General features: G+C 39.8%; 1 protein-coding gene across 1 annotated transcript; it reads left to right on the forward strand.

Annotated features, from left to right (window-relative positions):
- The first annotated feature begins 6363 nt into the window (after positions 1 to 6363).
- On the forward strand, positions 6364 to 10587 carry plek (pleckstrin). Its single transcript, XM_079280905.1, has 9 exons — positions 6364 to 6433; positions 8052 to 8207; positions 8434 to 8615; positions 8892 to 8983; positions 9089 to 9273; positions 9366 to 9470; positions 9811 to 9894; positions 10002 to 10071; positions 10214 to 10587. Exons 1-9 carry the CDS (start codon positions 6392 to 6394, stop codon positions 10351 to 10353), a joined length of 1056 nt encoding a protein of 351 aa, XP_079137031.1. The 5' UTR covers positions 6364 to 6391; the 3' UTR covers positions 10354 to 10587.
- Positions 10588 to 19057: the final 8470 nt, after the last annotated feature.

Raw genomic sequence — 19057 nt, forward strand, 5'->3', positions numbered from 1 at the left:
GGTAGGAACAGAAAAGACAGATCAGAAAATGAAGTCACTTGAATAGACCTGAGCCTCTCAGGTGTAGACTATTTCCCAAAGCCTTTCCGTACTCAGCCTCTTGGCTTCCAAACCCAATCACACACTCAACCACAGCAGGAAAAGAGGAAGTGAAGTCACAGCATCCAATCACTACATTTGGACAGGGCTTTAACCTGTGGAGACATCGCCTTCACATGTGATTAACAAATGTAAACCGCTGTCTTTTGTTGGATTCTTTTAGGGGTTTTTTTTCTGTGTAGATAAAACATAATGCACACTATATCACCTGTCCTTATAAGCTAGTGCAAACCTGACTGATAATATTTTATTGTTCCTACAAATTTCTTTCAAATCTCTCATGCTTTCCATTACAATTACTATTCTACTGTTGTAATCACTTCTGCATGTCTTTGTTCCCAACAAGTTTAGAAGTCATTAACCTGGTGGCTGAGATACTGAAGCACCGGCAGACCCCAGAAAACACTGTGCGTGTGTCTGTGTGTGTGTGTGTGTGTGTCGTGAGCCCCATTGTCTCCAGAGAGATTTGATTTATATCCTGCCTCAGTCTGTTGTTTGGCATCTTCTCACTCCCTGCTACCCTCTGTCCCCCAGGGCGGGAGCGAGCCAGCCCTTCCCTTCACCACACATTATGTCCATGACGGCGCTCTCATGCAGCCACCTATACCCATTTTTAATGAAAACTAAATCATCAACAACAGCAGAAATGTTACACAGCCTTTAAACACAGATCCCATTTTTTTATAGAGTACTTTTCATCTGTACAGAACGAGTAAATGGCCACCACGATCTATTTGCAGGGTTAGATTTGTATTATAGAATGTGTAAAAGGGAAAAAAAGCATGTTGTCAAAGTCATATCTCAGTGGGTGCAGAGGCTGACTGTGATCTGTTTTTTTGGTGTGGCTCAAATAAAGCGAAATCAAGGCCTGAGGCAAATGAATGCGCAGTTTGAACAAGCTTCTATCCCCGCTTTATGAAAAAAAAAGCCAATTTGACATTCGTACTATAGTGATGTGGGCACAATGGCCCAGCCTGGAGCCACAATAATGAATGTCAGCCTCAATTTTAAGGAGCTAACAGGGGCATAACATGACAACATCGTCCACAGGTGTTGCCAAAGTGCTACAGATCAAATATAATTCATGTAAAACCAGGCGACATCAAAACAATCTTCAGGGCACTGAGATTAAACAGAGAGACATATGGATAAACCACATCAGTGCTTTGGTCCGATGATGAGAACAAATCACTTTAGTGGCTCTGGGCTGTTACCCAAATGAATCCCTTTTAAAAGGGTTCGACAAGGCACATGAAGACACTCAAACTCTCCCAGCCTCTGCATTTGATGTTGCCACTATGTGGCTGTCTCAATAGTTACAGGTACCATGTAATCATGTGAAAATCCAACCATAGTTTTTGAAGCCATAACCCGGTGTGTGCACTCAATCGTCCAATCCCAAAATAATGGGCAGAAACAGCCAGCAGCAAAGCAGGTGTGTGGCAAGGGATAAGAAGACTTATCTGCATAAGAGCAAATGTACTAAAACAGATGACATTAGCATAGTTATGCCTGAGAACGAAACTCTTGAAGGGTGTTGCCGGCAATGGCACGGATAGATTAGAAATAAATATGAAAATGAATAAGTGTGCTTGTTCCTTGAGGCTATTAGCAACGCAAGGGTGGTGATGGCGGCGGCGGCGATGCGGTTTAGTCCCCTGCAGGGCTCGCAGCAGCATCCGTCTTTTCTGATCCCCAGTGAAACTGTTTATCCATTCATTTCCTCGTGATTTAATTGGCAGGATGAAGGAGCCTCCTCCTCGTTCCGAACTGGCCTGCAGGTTTATTAGTCCCACCACAGTAGGGCCATCTTCTCCTGCGTCTCATTCATTTAACTTTGTTGTCAATTCATGCTGTGAACATGATGTCTTTGCCCTTTATCCCTCATTTTATTTTACACCCTAACAGATGATTAAATCAAGAAAATCGTAGGAGGACAACATTTTTGTATGAAGGTGAATGATTAAAATGGCGTTAGTAAAGTATATTATACATTTTTGTTGATAATACTTTTGACATCAAATTAGTGCTGGATTGTAATGTACAGTACGTTGTGTTATTCGGTTAGGAATTTCAGTTGTTTATTTTCCTAATGGTTTGTGTAATCACTTACAGAATTAAATACATTTCATTTTTCAATTCTAATGACAAGATGTCATTGAAAAACACCCCTTGAGATTCACTGTGAAGAAGAAAAAGACAAAGTTAGTGGTAGGATTTCTGTAGAAAACGGATATATCTGTTCCTCTTTAGTAAAAGAGAGTTCACAAAAGTAAGCGTCCACAGCAATGCGAGTGACTCTGTGAGGCTCTGCTTGGCTAAATGATAACAAGCGCACGAGGACAACACGTGCTGAATTTATGTTTATCGGGTATGACATTCACCACGTTTGCCTTCGAAGTTCAGCGTGTTAGCATGATTACATTTTCTATTTGCTGCTCAATCAAGCTCGGAAGCCATTGGCTATGACAGAATTGAATAAATAAGAAATTGCCTCATTCATTTTCAGTAACTTGTGATGACACACATTATTTGGAGAATAGAGTTTGAATTTCATCTATATTAAAAGGCTGACAGGTTTTCAATATACTCACTGTGTTTCAACTGCTGATTCAATTACACCACTCGGTTTTTTTTTGGTATATCTGCTATATTTTGCTTACAGTAACTTTCCAACCTTTTCACTGATTATATAGACTACGACCACATAAAAGCCCTCTTGAGAACCTGCTTCAGCTCAAGAGTGCCAGCTTTATGTGAGGGCTAAAGGCTGTGTGTGCCTGCTGATGATAAACAACATAGCAGAAGGTCATGTTAGGAAGTGTGGGGGCACAATTGGAATGGAAGGAGGTAGAGAGATTGAGTGTGCCATGGAAAAGCCATCAACTGCCCCCCCCCCCCCCCCCAACCCTCCAAACAACCTCCCCTCCCATTTTCACCTCAGTGCACTCTTTAGCAGAATTATTGATGGTTATTGAAGGATGAAGATGTCTCAATGCCTGGGCTGCAAAACAAGAGCTATGGCAAAGGGTGGGACAGCAGGCGGAACAACACATGCAGTATTTATTGCTGTGTTCAATAAGGGGAAAGAGAGGAAGAAAAATGGAAGTGATCTCAAAAGTGGAGCAACATAGAACTCATCCTATGCTGTATTAGGAGTGGTTGAGGATATCTGGCAATATACACTCTCTTTTTAGATCATGCTGCAGCTGAAAACGACACCAATCACATTCATTCAAAACACTACAGTTGAAGGCTGTAAAACAAAACAAAGAAATGCACTGTAAGAGTTAAAATAACTCAGTAGGGGGGAGGATTATCTGTGGCGCGACCCCTTAAACATGTGAGTGGTCATATGATCCATTGTTACTTTACAATGATTGATAATAGCAACTTTTCAGTTCTTGCGCCCTCTCTACTATTTTCATATACCATATTTAAGAATTAAGAAATCAGAAGCAAGTCAATCAGTCACAAGGAATGATCAATGAAAAACACAAGATTTCGAATTGTTTGCAAAACATCTAAATAAAGCACGACTGTTTCTTGCAAATGCAAAAAATGAACTCTGACTTTGTGGTTTTCAGTCAGGATCTGAGGAGAATGTTCACCTTTTACTTCAAAGTGTTACAGTTTTACAGGAAAGAGAAGGAGAAATGTGCGGGTGCCATGCAACAAATGGTCTGCGCCACAACCTGTACTGTACATTGCGCAAACTCTACTAACTCCCCAGGAAGCTGGAAAGAGCATTTTCTATTACGTATTATATAAAAACTTAAAGTGACATATTATAATCATGGTTCTGGTACATCATAAGTACTCCTGCAGGTGTTTTACAATGGATGTAGGTCATTTCACCTTGTGAAAAAGGTTTAGGTTGGAAGAGAGCAGGTGTTTTTTTGCTTCTTTTTTGTGAAGATGTCCTGTTTCTTTAGTTTCATCATGCTTACAGTACTTTACTTGTCTCCTCTTCAAGCCCAGTGCTAACTGATCTCTTTCTTCTCTCTATTCCCAGGATGTACAGTTTGTCATCATAATACTACTTTATGTGCCGCATGGAGATAAAAAGGCAGCAAAGGGATGAAGATGTGTCTCATGCGAAGCTTTTTCTTTCTTTCTAAAAATGTCCTTGATGACGACTGCTCTTTATTAGAAAGAGCGATTTGTCCTCTTTGCTTCCATCTTTGTTTTCTCAGTGAAATTAACATTCCATACCTCGAGCCTCGGAAAGAGATAACTCTTATGATGACAGTTAATGAAACTCACTGCTCCGAGATTTATTAATACCAACCCCTTGATGTGTATTCACAGCATGGGAAAGAGGAAAGCATGAGTTGAGGCACACACACACACACCCAGTAGTCAGTGTCCCTTTTGATAAATGCCACGGCCACAGAGAACGTCCATGTGATCCACGTTCATAAGAATGAGTTCATCATCAGAAGGTGACTTTTCACGGCAGGGGCTTATCGTAAAATAACTTGATTAAAACCAGGCAGCTAGTTTAAACCTTCTTCCCATAGGGAGGATTAATGAACACATCAGATATCTCATATCAGCTTGTTCTTGTGCTCCGGTTGCCTATGTATGATGATGCTGATGGACATGCATTTTTTGTTTTGTGTTAATTCTTACAAGGTATATACTTGTACTTGATCATCACTTTTATGTTTCTGTTCAATCATTCCCATCTGTGGCCTTTTGATTTCTCTCTCATCCTCTTTTCAGGGTTCCTTCCATGCAGTACAGCGCGTCTCTCCCTGATTTCTTTCAGCCTACTGTGCTTCTAATGTGTTTCTGACCCCCTCTAGAGGAACAGTAACAACATCACAAGACTAACCCGCTGTTACTGGTTTGTTATTTGTACGTGCCATCCCCTGTGAATTGCATGACCACAAACTGTACTTTTCAGAATCACAATTGGGCTGAACAAAAACTAAACTTCATTGTCTCCACAATTGTAACAGATATAATTTTTAGCTAATACTGTTGTGTTATGAATGAATGAATGAATTTTATTCATATAGCGCTTTTCACAGACAAGAATATCACAAAGTGCTTAACAGAGCAGACATTTAAAAGCATAAAAAACACAATGTTTTCATTGCTTCATACAGGCGAATAAGGAGAATGCAGATAAACTGAAGGCACAGCATGTATAAAATGTGCTTTATTTTATTGTGTAGTTTGTTGAATGAAATCATTTACAGCATGAGAAAAAAAAGGAAAAAGTATTACTTAAAATATGTTGTGTATTGATTCAGTAAACAAGTCAAACCTGCACCCTTTAATTCTAACATATTGTAGCACCCAGTGTTTCTTTCCTGCCACTCTTTGATGTATCTTGAATTTTTCCACTGAATCAAACAGCTGTCACAATGTTCGCAAGAAATGACACCTCAGATGCAAAGACTTCCTTTGTCGTCATGAAATGACTACAATTTGTGAAACAACATGCTGTGACTGTCTGATAAGGAGTGAGTGGCATCTGTTGCAACTGAAGTTCACTGGAGTCCAGCAAGTCTGTGTGGTTTTTAAGAGTCAGGACTACAACTGTGCAATTCAGAACGCATCTCCAGCTTAATGATTCGTAAATAGATGCTGTATTATGTCGTATGTAGTAAGTTTTCTGTTCCAATTGCTGTACTTTTACATACATTTTGAAGTTAGATAAATTAATAAGACTGTACTGCAGTCTGACTTGTTTCAAAGAGGAATCTTTGTTTTTCCAGAAATAGGCCCACTGTAGTCTGACTCAGGTCAGCCGCTGTGATGAACCCACTCGTATTTAAGTCATGCACGCATAGTTATTCATACTCTCGCTAAATTTAGAGTTCGGAGCTGGTCAGCAGGTTTTCGTACGGGCAAGGACTTTAGCAATATAGCAGTTTGAAACAATGAAGAGGAAGTGAGAGATATAATTACATGAAAAGGAAAGTCCAGTCAAAGAAACTGCGCAACAGAAAAAAAAACATTTAAGTTGAAGTAAATGTGGGGCACATTTACTGTATGATCACCCAGCAGTTCTATCTGTGCTTGTGTTTCCATTCCAGCCTTCTCTGTTTGAAGAGACTGTAACTAATACAATACCACACAGAAGAGGAAGCTGGTTGATCACACATAGCTGTCACACACCCAACAGCAAGCACAACTTCCTGCTTGTGTCTGTGTGTGTAAGAGAGAGAGAGAGAGAGAGAGAGAGAGAGAGAGAGAGAGAGAGAGAGAGAGAGGTGGTTTTCTGTGGGAAACTGTTTTGACAGTCACTGAACAAGTGACGAAAGTACCAACGATCATGGAGCCGCAACTGATCAGAGAGGGATACTTGGTGAAAAAGGTAAGAACAAAGACAAGAAAACACGATCCACCTTGCATTGCATCTGTAGTGCTGGAGCATGTTGTTTTACAAGTCTAACATAACAGAACAAAAGTGTTTGCTAAAGGATGCAGAATGGCTGCAGTGTCTCAGTTCATGGTTAGCCCAGAAGCAGAACCCAAGTTCCTGCTTCTGTCCAGAAACCAGAGAGAAAACATGTGACGTGTTTTGTAGTTTGTGTTTGACCATTTATCAATCATAGAAAATGTTTTAACTTGGGGGGGTGATATCATATCAACCTTTGCAATATATCATGGATGTATTTTGAAATCCACAAACACGACAAAATTAATTCCTACTGCTGTCAGTAACAACGGTAGCCAGATATATAAACAATGTGTCTGCACAACATGATTGCATAAACCATTTCCCTCATGAAACAGGAATTAATCCACAAAAAGGAAAGTGAATTGAGAACGTGTTTGTTTCTCACTTTCACTTTTTTTCTAGATTGACTTTTTGTCTTCGACTGACCTGACATGCCAACGAAAGGAATATTTATAAACAATATTTTGATGAATTTCTTTCGGTTGTTCAGTGCTATTGCTGTTTTTATTTAGTTTACATTTTTGGTGTTAGGTACGTTTATTGTCCTTAAAGTTCATTTTGTTGTGAAGCACTTTGAAAACTCTGGTCCCACAAACACCATCCTTACAACAATATATTTTGTGACCAGCTTTTCTATTTGTACTTTTTCCAAGGGAACAAAGCTCCTCGGGCTGTTTGCCACAGACTGCGTAGGGTGGTCGTAAAATTTAAGAGACGTAATAAATTATTCTTGGTTTTGGTGTAAGAACAGTAAGAAAAGTCCAGATTAGCGTTGATACCTGTGGGAGTGGAAATTAGGTTTTAATGACATACACAAGGCTTCATGAATCTGTTATGCATAAACAGAGTGTTAGTATTAAAACCACACACAGTGATACATGAAAGAAAGGACAGTATGAATGGTGCAGTATCATGAAACACACAGTGGACATTAATAACAACATTGAGGATATGTTTCACAGCAGATGTATTTGGGAAGACTTTGTTTCGAACATAAGTTATGCAACTTTAAAAATTGATTTCCAATGCCTTGCTGAAAAAAAGTCACAAAGGGAGTGAGGGGAGCAGAGGATACCGAATGCTCAAGAGTTTGTGAAATATAACATGACTAAAAACAAACCCAATAGTTCAAGAGAGAGGTTGCCAAAGCCACTCATTTATTTTCCCTTTACGTTAGCAGAACTTCCAACTGTAGATTCATTTCTGCTTTTTTATGTGTTCACTCACACTTTCATTTTTTAAGGCTGTAAAGTTAACCTTTCACTTCATGTTTACCAAACTCACTGTGTGAAACAAACCACAAGGCAACATCTATATTTACAGAGGGAACTTCCTGTCAAAATCATCTGAACAAAAGGTTTTCTCCATCAAACTGACAGACATGAGCACCTTTCGTGATGAAAAGGAGGTGCTCAAATAAGAATAAATATTCAGTTAATGCACAAAATGCTTTCGGTAACAACTACACCATCGAATACTTTCACACTTCTGCTCGAGGCTGCCTGTTCTCAACGATCTCATTGATCCTCAGGGTACCGTGCTAAACTCCTGGAAGGCAGTGTGGGCAGTGCTGTCAGAAGATGGGTTGGAATTCTACAAAAAGAAAACGGACCGTTCTCCGAAAGGAATGATCCCTTTGAAGGGAGCCACGCTCATCAGTCCATGCCAGGATTTTGGCAAGAGGATGGTAAGAAAATGTCTAGCTGTTGACAAATCTAAACCAGCATTAGAAGAAGGATTAGAGATGTGAAACTTAGTATAGGATTGGTAACAGAGTTCAATACTACGATTGAGAAAAATATTTAATTCATTTAAGACGGCCATTGGGTCTTTTTTTCCCCTTCAAAATAGCAGCTGTGTTGATGTTTTGTATCCTCATATTATAACTGACTGACTAATAATGCTCCATTTAGCTGGTTTTCAAGATTACCACGGACAGGAAGCAGGATCACTTCTTCCAAGCCTCACATGTGGAGGAGAGAGAGTTTTGGGTCAAGGACATCAAGAGAGCGATTGCCTGCCTACAGGCCGGAAGAAAGTTTGCCAGGAAGTCCACAAGGCGCTCCATTCGCCTGCCTGACAAAATCAACCTGACGTACGTGTTCTGAGAAATCTTCTCGGTGGTGGAAACAATTACTTGAAAAGACAAATATAACTGATTCATTTCATTCTGAGAGTTGACCTTTGGCTAGCGTTAAAACGTAGCGTTTTCTGCTTTGGTTTTGGAAACACTCACAAAAAAAAGGATGCAAACATCCAGAGTCTTTGTTTACCCCAAATAACCCGCCTTTAGTGAACAGATAAATGCATGTGCTTAATGATAGATCGTAGAGCAAGACATGTTGACAATGTTTACGTTGTGTCTTCTCAGAGAACTGTACACACTGATGAAAGACCAAGACGATGGTGTTAAAGAGTTAAAACTGGAGCAGGAGAACCGAGTCTTCAACCACTGCTTCACCGGTACTGTTCTCTTGGCTTTTTAGATGTAACAGGTGTGGAATTTAATTCATTTTTTTACTTTGTAATAGCCTCGCCATCTTCGCTTCTTTCTTATTTTTTCCCCAGGTGCAACAGCGGTAGAGTGGCTGATTTCCAAGGAGAAAGCGAGAAACAGGCCTGAGGCCCTCATGCTAGCAACAGGGCTTCTGAATGAGGGTTTTCTGCAGCCTGCGGGCGACCTGTCAAAGGAGGGAGCAGAGAGTGGAGAGCAAACAGCCTTCTTAGATGAGACAATTGCTCTTTATTACTTTGTAAGTTTGAAAAGTTACCATTGAACAATCGACACATTTAATTGATAAGGTTGGGGATGACTAATGTCCGTGTATGATGTGCGTTGAGACAGGCAGACAGTGGGTTCTTCTGCGAAGGCTACTCCAGTGATGAAGATGTGCTTCTGAAGGAAGAATTCAGAGGAAACATCATAAAACAGGGCTGTTTACTGAAACAGGTGAGTCAGAATGCGAGCAAAAGCGTCACAGTGATTCTGTTCCCCTGCATGCATTTACGATTCTAATTTGCATGTTAAGGAGAAGAATATCTTGATAAGAAGCCAGGTTCTGTGTTGTACAGCTTCAAAACGCCACACTTTTTAAATGAGCTCTCACATTCAAGCCCACGTTCAGATGAAAATAAGCTGTGGTGCAAAGTGGGAACATTTTTTGTTACGACGATTAGGCAGCTGATTTGTCACATTCACTGAAAGAGGAAGACTCCTATTTGCACAATGCCACGTTTTCTGTTTAGTCATGTTAAAAAAATCTGAGCAAGCATGTTTTATTTTATCACAGGGACATAAGAGAAAAAACTGGAAGGTGCGAAAGTTCGTACTGAGAGACGACCCTGCTTATATGCATTATTACGATCCTACAAAGGTAAACATACTGACTTGTACAAGCTGAAATAAGAAAGAACAAAGAATATGAGTTTTTTTCATATTCTCCTACTTTGTGGCTTATTTTGTCTCTTTACTTTGCGTCAGGGTGATGATCCTCTGGGATCGATCCATCTCCGTGGGTCTGTAGTTACAGCTGTGGAGTTCGTGCCTGATGGTGAGTGGGACCACTGTCACAGGAAACACACGCCCTGTTGCTTCCCCACTGTGACCAGGAACTTTATTTGGTGTTTACTGTCAGTAGTTTCTCATCGACTCATCCCTTTTAACTCCTTTTCCTCATCTTTTACGGGTTTCAGCCAAAAAGTACGACATTGACGACAACCTCTTTGAGATCATCACCTCGGATGAGACTCACTACTTCCTCCAAGCTGCTACAGCGGAAGAAAGAAAGGAGTGGATCACAGCAATACAGGCAGTGTCGAAAAGTGGAAAATAACAGGAGCAGTGGGGCAGCCCCAGTTGAACCGATTGATTGAAAAATGCCACGTTTGAAATGTCTCTAATTGCATAAAAGTGTGTCAGCAACGTTTTCATGTGTCAGCAAACTGAATTAGTGCTGTGTCATTCCAGAGTAACTGGCAATACACGATCAAACTAATTCACGATCAAACTAATTTTTGTGCATGTATCCAATTAAAAATAAACACAAAACTGTTTTTTTTATCACCATGCCTATAACTACTATGTCTTTAATTCACTAGCACTTTACTTTACAGCGCAGGAAAAACATGGTAATAAGAAGTAATATCTTGATACTTACTACTTGAATTTTTTTATGACATCAATGATGGTGTAACTATGTTTTGTCCTGTTGTTACCGTAACCTATTTTACATTAGAAAAATGACTATACTACCCAGTAGTACTCAAGCTATTACTCCTCATTACCTTATGAGGTAATGAGGAGTAATGAGGAGTAATAGCTGCTGTTATATATTTTTATGAAGACAGCTCATTGTGGTGTCTAAAAACATATGCAAAACAATTGCATAATCCTAGCATCTGTTAATTGATGATATATAATACACTGTATGCTGTGGTTTATTTGCTGAGTAGGCGAATGTTACTTTATTTTTCATAGAAGCCACTAAGGCAGCTATTTTAGGGGAAGGCTGACAGTCAGAAACAGTTTGAATATAATATCCGGTAAGAAAGAATGGTTACAAGGAAATAGGAGCTCTGTGTTTTTGGTTGGAGGTTTACTAATCTGCCCAATGTGGTTTTACAGATTTCCTCCTTGTTCACTTGTCTTTCAAAAGTTTGAGATAGTTTGAGCAATCATACAAACACACTCGGTTCCTGAGCGTAAACTAAGTCTCAATCATATTCCGCCTTCACACTTCAGTGACGGTTTGTGGCTTACAGGCCTGCTGCATCTGTGAGAGATGTATCAGAGCCAAAAATGACTGGCTTCAGCTGCAGTATGACCACATAAAAAAAATGTATTGTGTAGTAATTTAAAGAATAGCATCCTATTTGTTACAACTTTGGCCCCCTTGACCATCAATTATGTAGTAATATTATTGTATTTACCAAATGATTTTCAGAGATCTGGGGACGTGCAAAACGCACAGTTTACAGATCAATCCCCTTCAACTTTGAGCATGTATTTTTACTGTACTTGTTCGCAGTTTTCTTGTGGAATCATATTCATAATATCAGGATTAGCCCTTGAGATGTATCACCTCATTTACATTAGGAGCATTTGATCATCTTTTACCAACAAGCTGTTCTCCTCCATCGAGGCATATTCAATCACATTACACAACATCACTTTACTTTATTTATTGAACTGCCGCTTTTATCCTTGAATTATGTGGAATCACTTTGGCAACATTGGTTGTGGTGATCCATAATGAAACATGGTGAAACATAACTAGCGTTGGCTTCAGCTGCTGCCGTTTCATTCATTGCTGTTATCTCATTTTGACACAAATTCATTATTGTTGGACGGTGCGAGCACCTGGTTACATTTCTGTTTTCAGTTTTATTAGTATTTATAAGGAGACCGAAAAGAAGATCAGTCTACCAATGCATTCAAAAAACATACTTTGTGGCTGCCTGCATGTGTGTTTTACTATTTTAACACAGGAGGGCACTATATATCAACCGGACCTTTCTGTGTCTCATTGCAAAGTGGGATCTTGCTTTCAATGAATGACGGTCAATTTATCTTGCAAAACATGACAAACACACAAGCTCTCACACACACACACACACACACACACACACACATGCACACAACAAAACACTGATATAATTAAAAGGTACAACATAAGACATTTTTTTTGTAGAAGCACTATTTCTTATATCATGCCATATGAAATATTTTGAGCCAGCTCTTAGCTTTGAGTGCAGAGAACCCTAACGCGTAAACAGGATGTGGGTCTAAGACTTTTGCATTGTGCTGTGTAGTTACATAAAGCCTGTTCACTTTCGATTATGAGTGAAATTCCACAGGAGGGAACAAACTAACCAACTTTGAGCATGTTACCTCTCAGTCAAACTTTTTCTCTGTTAAGCACCTTGTGCGTTATCTTCCTTCTCATTGCAGATCATGGACAAGCTCAATTCAGAGCAGGAACAACTCTGTAAGTGGCTTTCAGGTGACCCAGATTACATCCTTAAGCAGTCCAGGAATATTCTATCTGTAAATGAGTTTCTCGAGGTACAAAATCAAACCAGTGCATTCGACAAGATGAGGGTGCTATCTCTGTTCCACAGCACCAGTTTCTCCCCGAGCAAGTTAATAGAGATCTGAAAGCAGCGACCGTCCAACAAAGCACCCTAAAAAAAAGAATTTGCTCTGTTGCTGTGTGCGTGTAAGCCTTTGCACTTAAATTCCATCGTTGTCAGTCATCAGATCAGTCTTGTTTGTGTCCATTTCACATGAAACAGATACATTCATATTTTAAATCCTACTGAGTTTTTCAGAATCAGAATCAGAATCAGAACTGTTTATTGCCATGGTATGTTGAACAAAGAATTTGACATGACGGGAGGTGCATAACATTTAACAGTCAACAACAATCAACACAGTGCAAAGTAGAAACATATTAAAAGTCAAATGTACAGTCAAATATAAAATAAAGTCAAATTTATAATAAAGTGAAATACAAAATAAAGTGCACAAACGAACAGATAACACTATAAACAAGTGAGATGTAAGTGTAATGTAAAAGTGTCGAGTGTATTTAAATAAGAAACCTAGAGGGGATGTGCAGGGGAGTGACCGGTATTGTCCCGGGGTTGACAGAGTCAGCCAAACTGTTATTTTGAGAGCCGTTTTTTGACCAGCATGCAACAAAGTTTATCTCACCTTTGACTGGAGACTCCCCATGAAGAGTCTTTTATACGTGTCTGCTCTCAAATAACATTGGTTTTGAGATTGGATTCGTGTCCTGCTGTCAGATTGCAGTTCAGTTTCTGCCCGGGTGGAGTACTTCAAAGCACCACAGACTGAAAGCCATGTCTTCCAGCAACTGTTCTTGGTCTTTTGTTGGTTAGGTCTAACGCCTTTAGAGGCCCTGCTGTAGGGGGGTCACTGAAGGGTCTGATGAGTATAAAAAAAAGGATGTGATTTTCATATACACTTAAACTTCATGGTCTGTTGTTAAAAAGTGGCCTGAATCTGCGTAGAGCTACAGAAAAGAGTGTTGCTGCTGTGGGTTTCGGCATTGTGAGCTACATTTTTTTTCATTTTGATAAAAACAGGGAGAGACGAGGCAGGGCGGCTGCAGACATCCACAGTTAAATCAGAGGGAGACGCGAGGGAGGGAGCATCTGGAGCAGTTCTTAAAAGGAAACACGATAAGTCCACTCTAAAGGTCAGTTTGAGACACAGGCTTGGTCAATATTACGAATTCTAATTGCTAATACTTTGCTTGTCTTCTCTACATTTTAGCTGATGCACGCATTTGCATTTGTTGAATGTTGGTTTAAGGGTAAGCACAATTGACAGCGACAACCCATCCGAATCAATGGTCTGGGTGAGACCGTTAAAGGCATTAGGCATGTCACCCCAGCGTGATTGGAGAAACATTTTTCTCTAAAATTACAACCTACTTTTATGCAGCAACAGCTGTCTGCAACAGACGAATAACTGAACAATTGCTGAGATGATGGATGACTGAACTTCCTAAATGCTGGGTCCATTCATTTGTATGTGTAAGGAGCATGACAGCTTCGTCAAACCTCACTGACTGCTTGACACTGAGTATGATACGCTCCACACAATTCACTCCCTTGTTTACTTACACAAATAAATGCATGATGTTCTGTCCCCTTCTAAATAATGATCATTTGGTGTCTACTCTCTTGCCTCTAAATTACATTTTGTCTTGCACCCACACACACATTATGTTCCACTCGCGCACCACACACACTACTGATGACACTGATTCCCACACTCCACACTGTAGATATTGAGTTCACCTTTTAATTATGTCTAATAATTAGACTCTAATTTGGGTTAATTGGTTTAAATAAAGCTTCTTTTGTTAAAGGGTCCTACAATGTGTCTCCGTGTTTGTTGTGGCCTCGGAGAAGGGTCATAACAGTCATGCCATCGCCAATACTGTCTGCGTATTTCAGATGCATCAACGAGTTAAGGCTTCTGCTGAAATTTCCTGACATGAAAGCCAATCAATCCTAGTGCACCTGAACCAAAATTGATTCATTCACAAATACTTCAGGAGTCTTCCTTTGAATCTCTCTGACAGCACTCTAGGGAATAACATCTTTTTTTGAAACAAGATGCTGTAATTCATGAAACAAGTCAAGGTTAGAAGAGCTTTTTTCCAAAAGACCAAAAACTAAACAAAGTAGCTTGTTTTCCAGTTCCTATGAACATAATTGATGTGAAAAAAAATTGACGCATAAGTGTTTCATGATCTGCCAGCCATATAGTGTATTTTACATCACTAAAACTACTTAAGCTTCTGGAAAAAAGACCTTTAACGCTACTTTCTCAGCTGAGAGAGAATGGTCTTTATTGCAAGAAGTTGCTTGCCAAGACCATTTTTTTCTGAGTCGTGCAGTCTCCCTCTGCAGTAATCCACTTTAAATTGTCATATTTCAGTGTACAACAAACAAGAAGGTAGACAAATGGGCGACGGATGTTTGAAATGATTCTCCTAATTTGTCATTCCGAAGGTCATGCTTCGAGCTCTTTCATTCTGGAGTATGTACTTGTCACACAGGATGAAATCAACCCTTTTTACTTCAGTTGTTCTGAGTTTATTCAATCAAAATCGATACTGTGTAGTGTAATTGATTGTGTCTCTCATCAATAAACAACATTTGATTCTGAATATGAACTAAAAGTTCCAGTTCAAAGCATAGTTCAACACAAAAAAACAGGACAGGACTTCTCACCTTCATTTTTTTTTATCATCCCTGGGATGGGGGAGAAGCTACTTCTGAAGCCAGCAAACCAGAACTCTTAATTCTCTTACTCTCCTCACCGTGTCACTGGAGAGGCTCAATGGATTTGTGTCAAGGTCAGAATAAATGACTCATGCAATGCGGCATAAAAAAACAAGTTTTGCAAAGGCACAAGAGAGTAACGCAACAGTATTTCTGAATAATACTACTACTAGTTATTATTTAATAGCTAATTAGTCTCAAACTAATTAGTTGTTTTATTTCAATTAATAATGAATGTGTTGCATTTCTATTTAAATAGATCACAGTCTAGGTCAAAGGAAAGTTTATGTTAGGACGAGTACAATATCATTGTCAACAGCAAAGTAAATGCATGTCCTTCATCAGGATAAGGGGAAAAGTACTCTGTTATTGTATTCAATGAATGCCATAAATTTGGTCTGTTCTGCTCAAATAAATCCATCTCATGTATCGTCACAGAGCCTTCATGTTTGACAATGATCCCGCTGGCCCACGCTGACAGCAACTGAAAGGTGTGACTGCCAAAAGTCTCAAGCCCGCTGGTACTTGAGCTGGTGAGTTCATTATTGATGGGAGGTCGTGGCAGGGAGTTGACAGGTGATGGGAGCTTGTGCACATGGCCTCTTACTCTCTGCTGTTCCATGGTGGGTAAAGTCTGGAGCTTGACAGCCAGTCATTGCTTTACCGGCCCAGTGATGAGAGTGTTAAGCCATTTATTTTTTACATCAGTTGAGTCAAGAGCATTACCTTCAAGGTATCTGCAACCATGCTGAGCAGGTCTTACTGTTTCTGTAAGTTCTATAGCTCGGCGTTGGGGGTCATGTGAATTTCATGATTGATGATTCAGAGCAAAAATGGCCTTTCGTTCAGCCCCGCCCCCTTGCTGCCCCGCCATGCTCTCGGAGCTACCAAGGAGCCCACACTGTCACAAACTGCGCTCCCTGAATATCTGCACTCACTGTCTTTCCGTCACCCTCTGCTTTTGGGTCCAACTAATTCTGCTGAAACGTAACAGAAACTGCTGCTGTAAAGCTGGGCAGGTCTTTATTCGAGTTACAATCATTAAAAAGCTAAAGCAGCATCAGTAAACCTTCAGTATACCTTCAGTAGCTTTCACATACAAGTGCTAATGCTAGTCAATGGTGTGCTAACATACTCTGCTAATGTTAGCTCCACAGGTTTTAAAGTAGAAACAGAACAGTTCAGAAACCTATTTTTAATTAGAAATTAGAATTAGAAAACATGATTACTTAATAGTTTGGTTGTGAATGTACTATTTAAAAACATGTTTTTGTGTGTGAATGCATTCGCGTTTAATTGAGGTTTTAGACAATTAATTGTGTGAACAAATTACAAGAGGATTGTTCTTTAAAATATAAAAAGACGAAACATCTTAGTAGACAAATGAACATTGCTTCATTTGATCTGTGAAATGAACAGTATTGATCAAATTGTTCTTAACAGAATCATTATTCATGACCAGGAACGATTTTCTGTCACAGGATGTCTCTCGCCTGCAAAGCTGTCGGCAATGTAACGGAGGGAAGTGCACAAACATCACATTAAACTGCTTTCTAAGAGGCATGGTGGACTTAACAGCATTGGACGAGATTTCTAAAATCCATTCATCCGCTGAACATGCTAGCTCCTGGCAAGACCTTCGCACCTGTTGATCTAAAGAGGTGATTCTGCCTCTGTTTAGTTGTGAAATGAGCAAATCCACCAACACTGAGCATTTTCTGTCTACAATTTGTATGGCAATGGTGCAGGAATGATGCACACATATGGATGCTTTTGTAAATGTTTACTGAGTCTCTTTTCCTCTCTATTCAATCATAGATTTAGACAAAGATTGGGTATTTGGCATTTGGATGTGTTTCAGTAAGCTGTGATACACATTATAAAGTCAGAATTATGGAGACATAATTACAGAGCATGTCAATAGATGAGATAGTTGGGACATAAAACAAATATGGTACTTAAGAGCTATGACAAGGCAATGGTGCAACACTGGACTTTATATACGGTAACCATGCTGTGGAGAGACTGGGTGTTTGGAACATACTGAACACACAGATAAAGGGCATATAAGTAAATTCGGCTGCAGATGGATTGAAAAGTCTGTATTGATATTTCTACGTTTTGACATATAGGCTTCAAAAACAAGCTTCAGCTCCACGATGCACCTTTAGAGACCTTTAGAGTTAGGCTGCATCGACCATCTGTTATGCAGTCTATGGTTTTGGCAGGTTTTGGCGTGAGTCTAGGCCACCATTGGTGTGAATCCAAACTGACTACCACTGTTGTCCTCCATGAATGAGCAAGCTACACGCCTGTAGAGCAACCCTTGAAGCCTGTAGAGAGTTTGTATTTTATACTCATAGATTTTCAGTGGATTTTATCGCAGTAAGTGGTATCATTGAGATCTGTAAGTGTTTTTTCTTCCAAATTGACAGAGGCAGACTGGGACTAAAATCTAGCCCGGGACTTTGGGATGGAGAGGTCTTTTATTCAAGCCCCCGGAAGGCGCAAGCCTTCATTTTTCTGTCAGTAATTTGAACACCAATACAGTTTCTTTGGTATAAAGAGAATCTGCTGATGCTGAAGACCTTCTACACACTTTAAGATGTCTTGCTGACACCTGCTTTCTCAGTTTGTATAAGCACGTCACCACTGCACTGAATGAAAACAAGACCGGCCAGGCAAGCCAATGTGAGTTGGCTGGTCGACGGCCCTGCAAATGGATATAACATGGGTGCAGATAGTTGAGGTGAGTTTTGCAATTTTTATGAAAAGTGAAATTCAATTCCCATCTGAGGAAAAGAAGGATCACTGTTTTGAGGAATGGATTAATATGAGGTCCGTAGCAGAATGAGCCAGGCACATTCAGCAAGAAGGAGAAGAAAGACAGAAAGAAACTTCTTGTTAAAGTCAAATGTAGCTTCCTGGACAGAGTCATCCTGTTGAATCTGCTTCTGATGACAGTAAAACCATTTAAGGAAAACACTTTTTACACCTCAGACACATTTCTATGTAAGGAATCGGTTAACATGAAGTCTAGTGGAGTTCAAGCCAAGCACAGGGAAAGCACAGGGAAATAATTGTATTGTCATATTTAGTTCTCTGGATCGAGCCATCTTCTTCTTTTGGAAGGTCAAACTGAGAGTCGGCTGGCAGGTGAAGAAACAGATCACTGCTCTCACAGATGAACATCACACACACACACACACACACACACTTATACACAGGGTCAGACTGTATACCGCCTGGTGGGATGAGACAGTAATATACCCTTTTTACATAAAGTGAGACATACATTTTACAAAATGTTTACTACTATTGAGACATTTTCAAATTCATAAGGCTCTCCTCAACATGCCGGAAATTATACGTTTTGTCTTAAGCCAATAATTTGAGGTTGTAAATAATAATTTATGTTGAATCAAGTGTCTGACTGAACGATCGCAAACGGGGATGACTCAAACTTTTTCACGCCCCTCATTTGTCATTTAACATGCATACAATGTCTATGGTTGTGATGTGGACAAAAAAAAAGAGGCACAGTTACACTGGGCTCAGGAAACAACCAAATGGACACCGTCAGGTGAGAAAACCATTTAGTGATCTGTTGAATTCAGACCAGATTCCTGCTGTTTACACTGATGAAATGAATAAAGAATGGATGAAAGACTATTTGTTTATGGATACATCATGCGGTGGATAAAACGTCTATCC

This window comes from Melanostigma gelatinosum (assembly GCF_949748355.1).
Source record: "Melanostigma gelatinosum genome assembly, chromosome: 12".
Lineage (NCBI taxonomy): Eukaryota > Metazoa > Chordata > Actinopteri > Perciformes > Zoarcidae > Melanostigma > Melanostigma gelatinosum.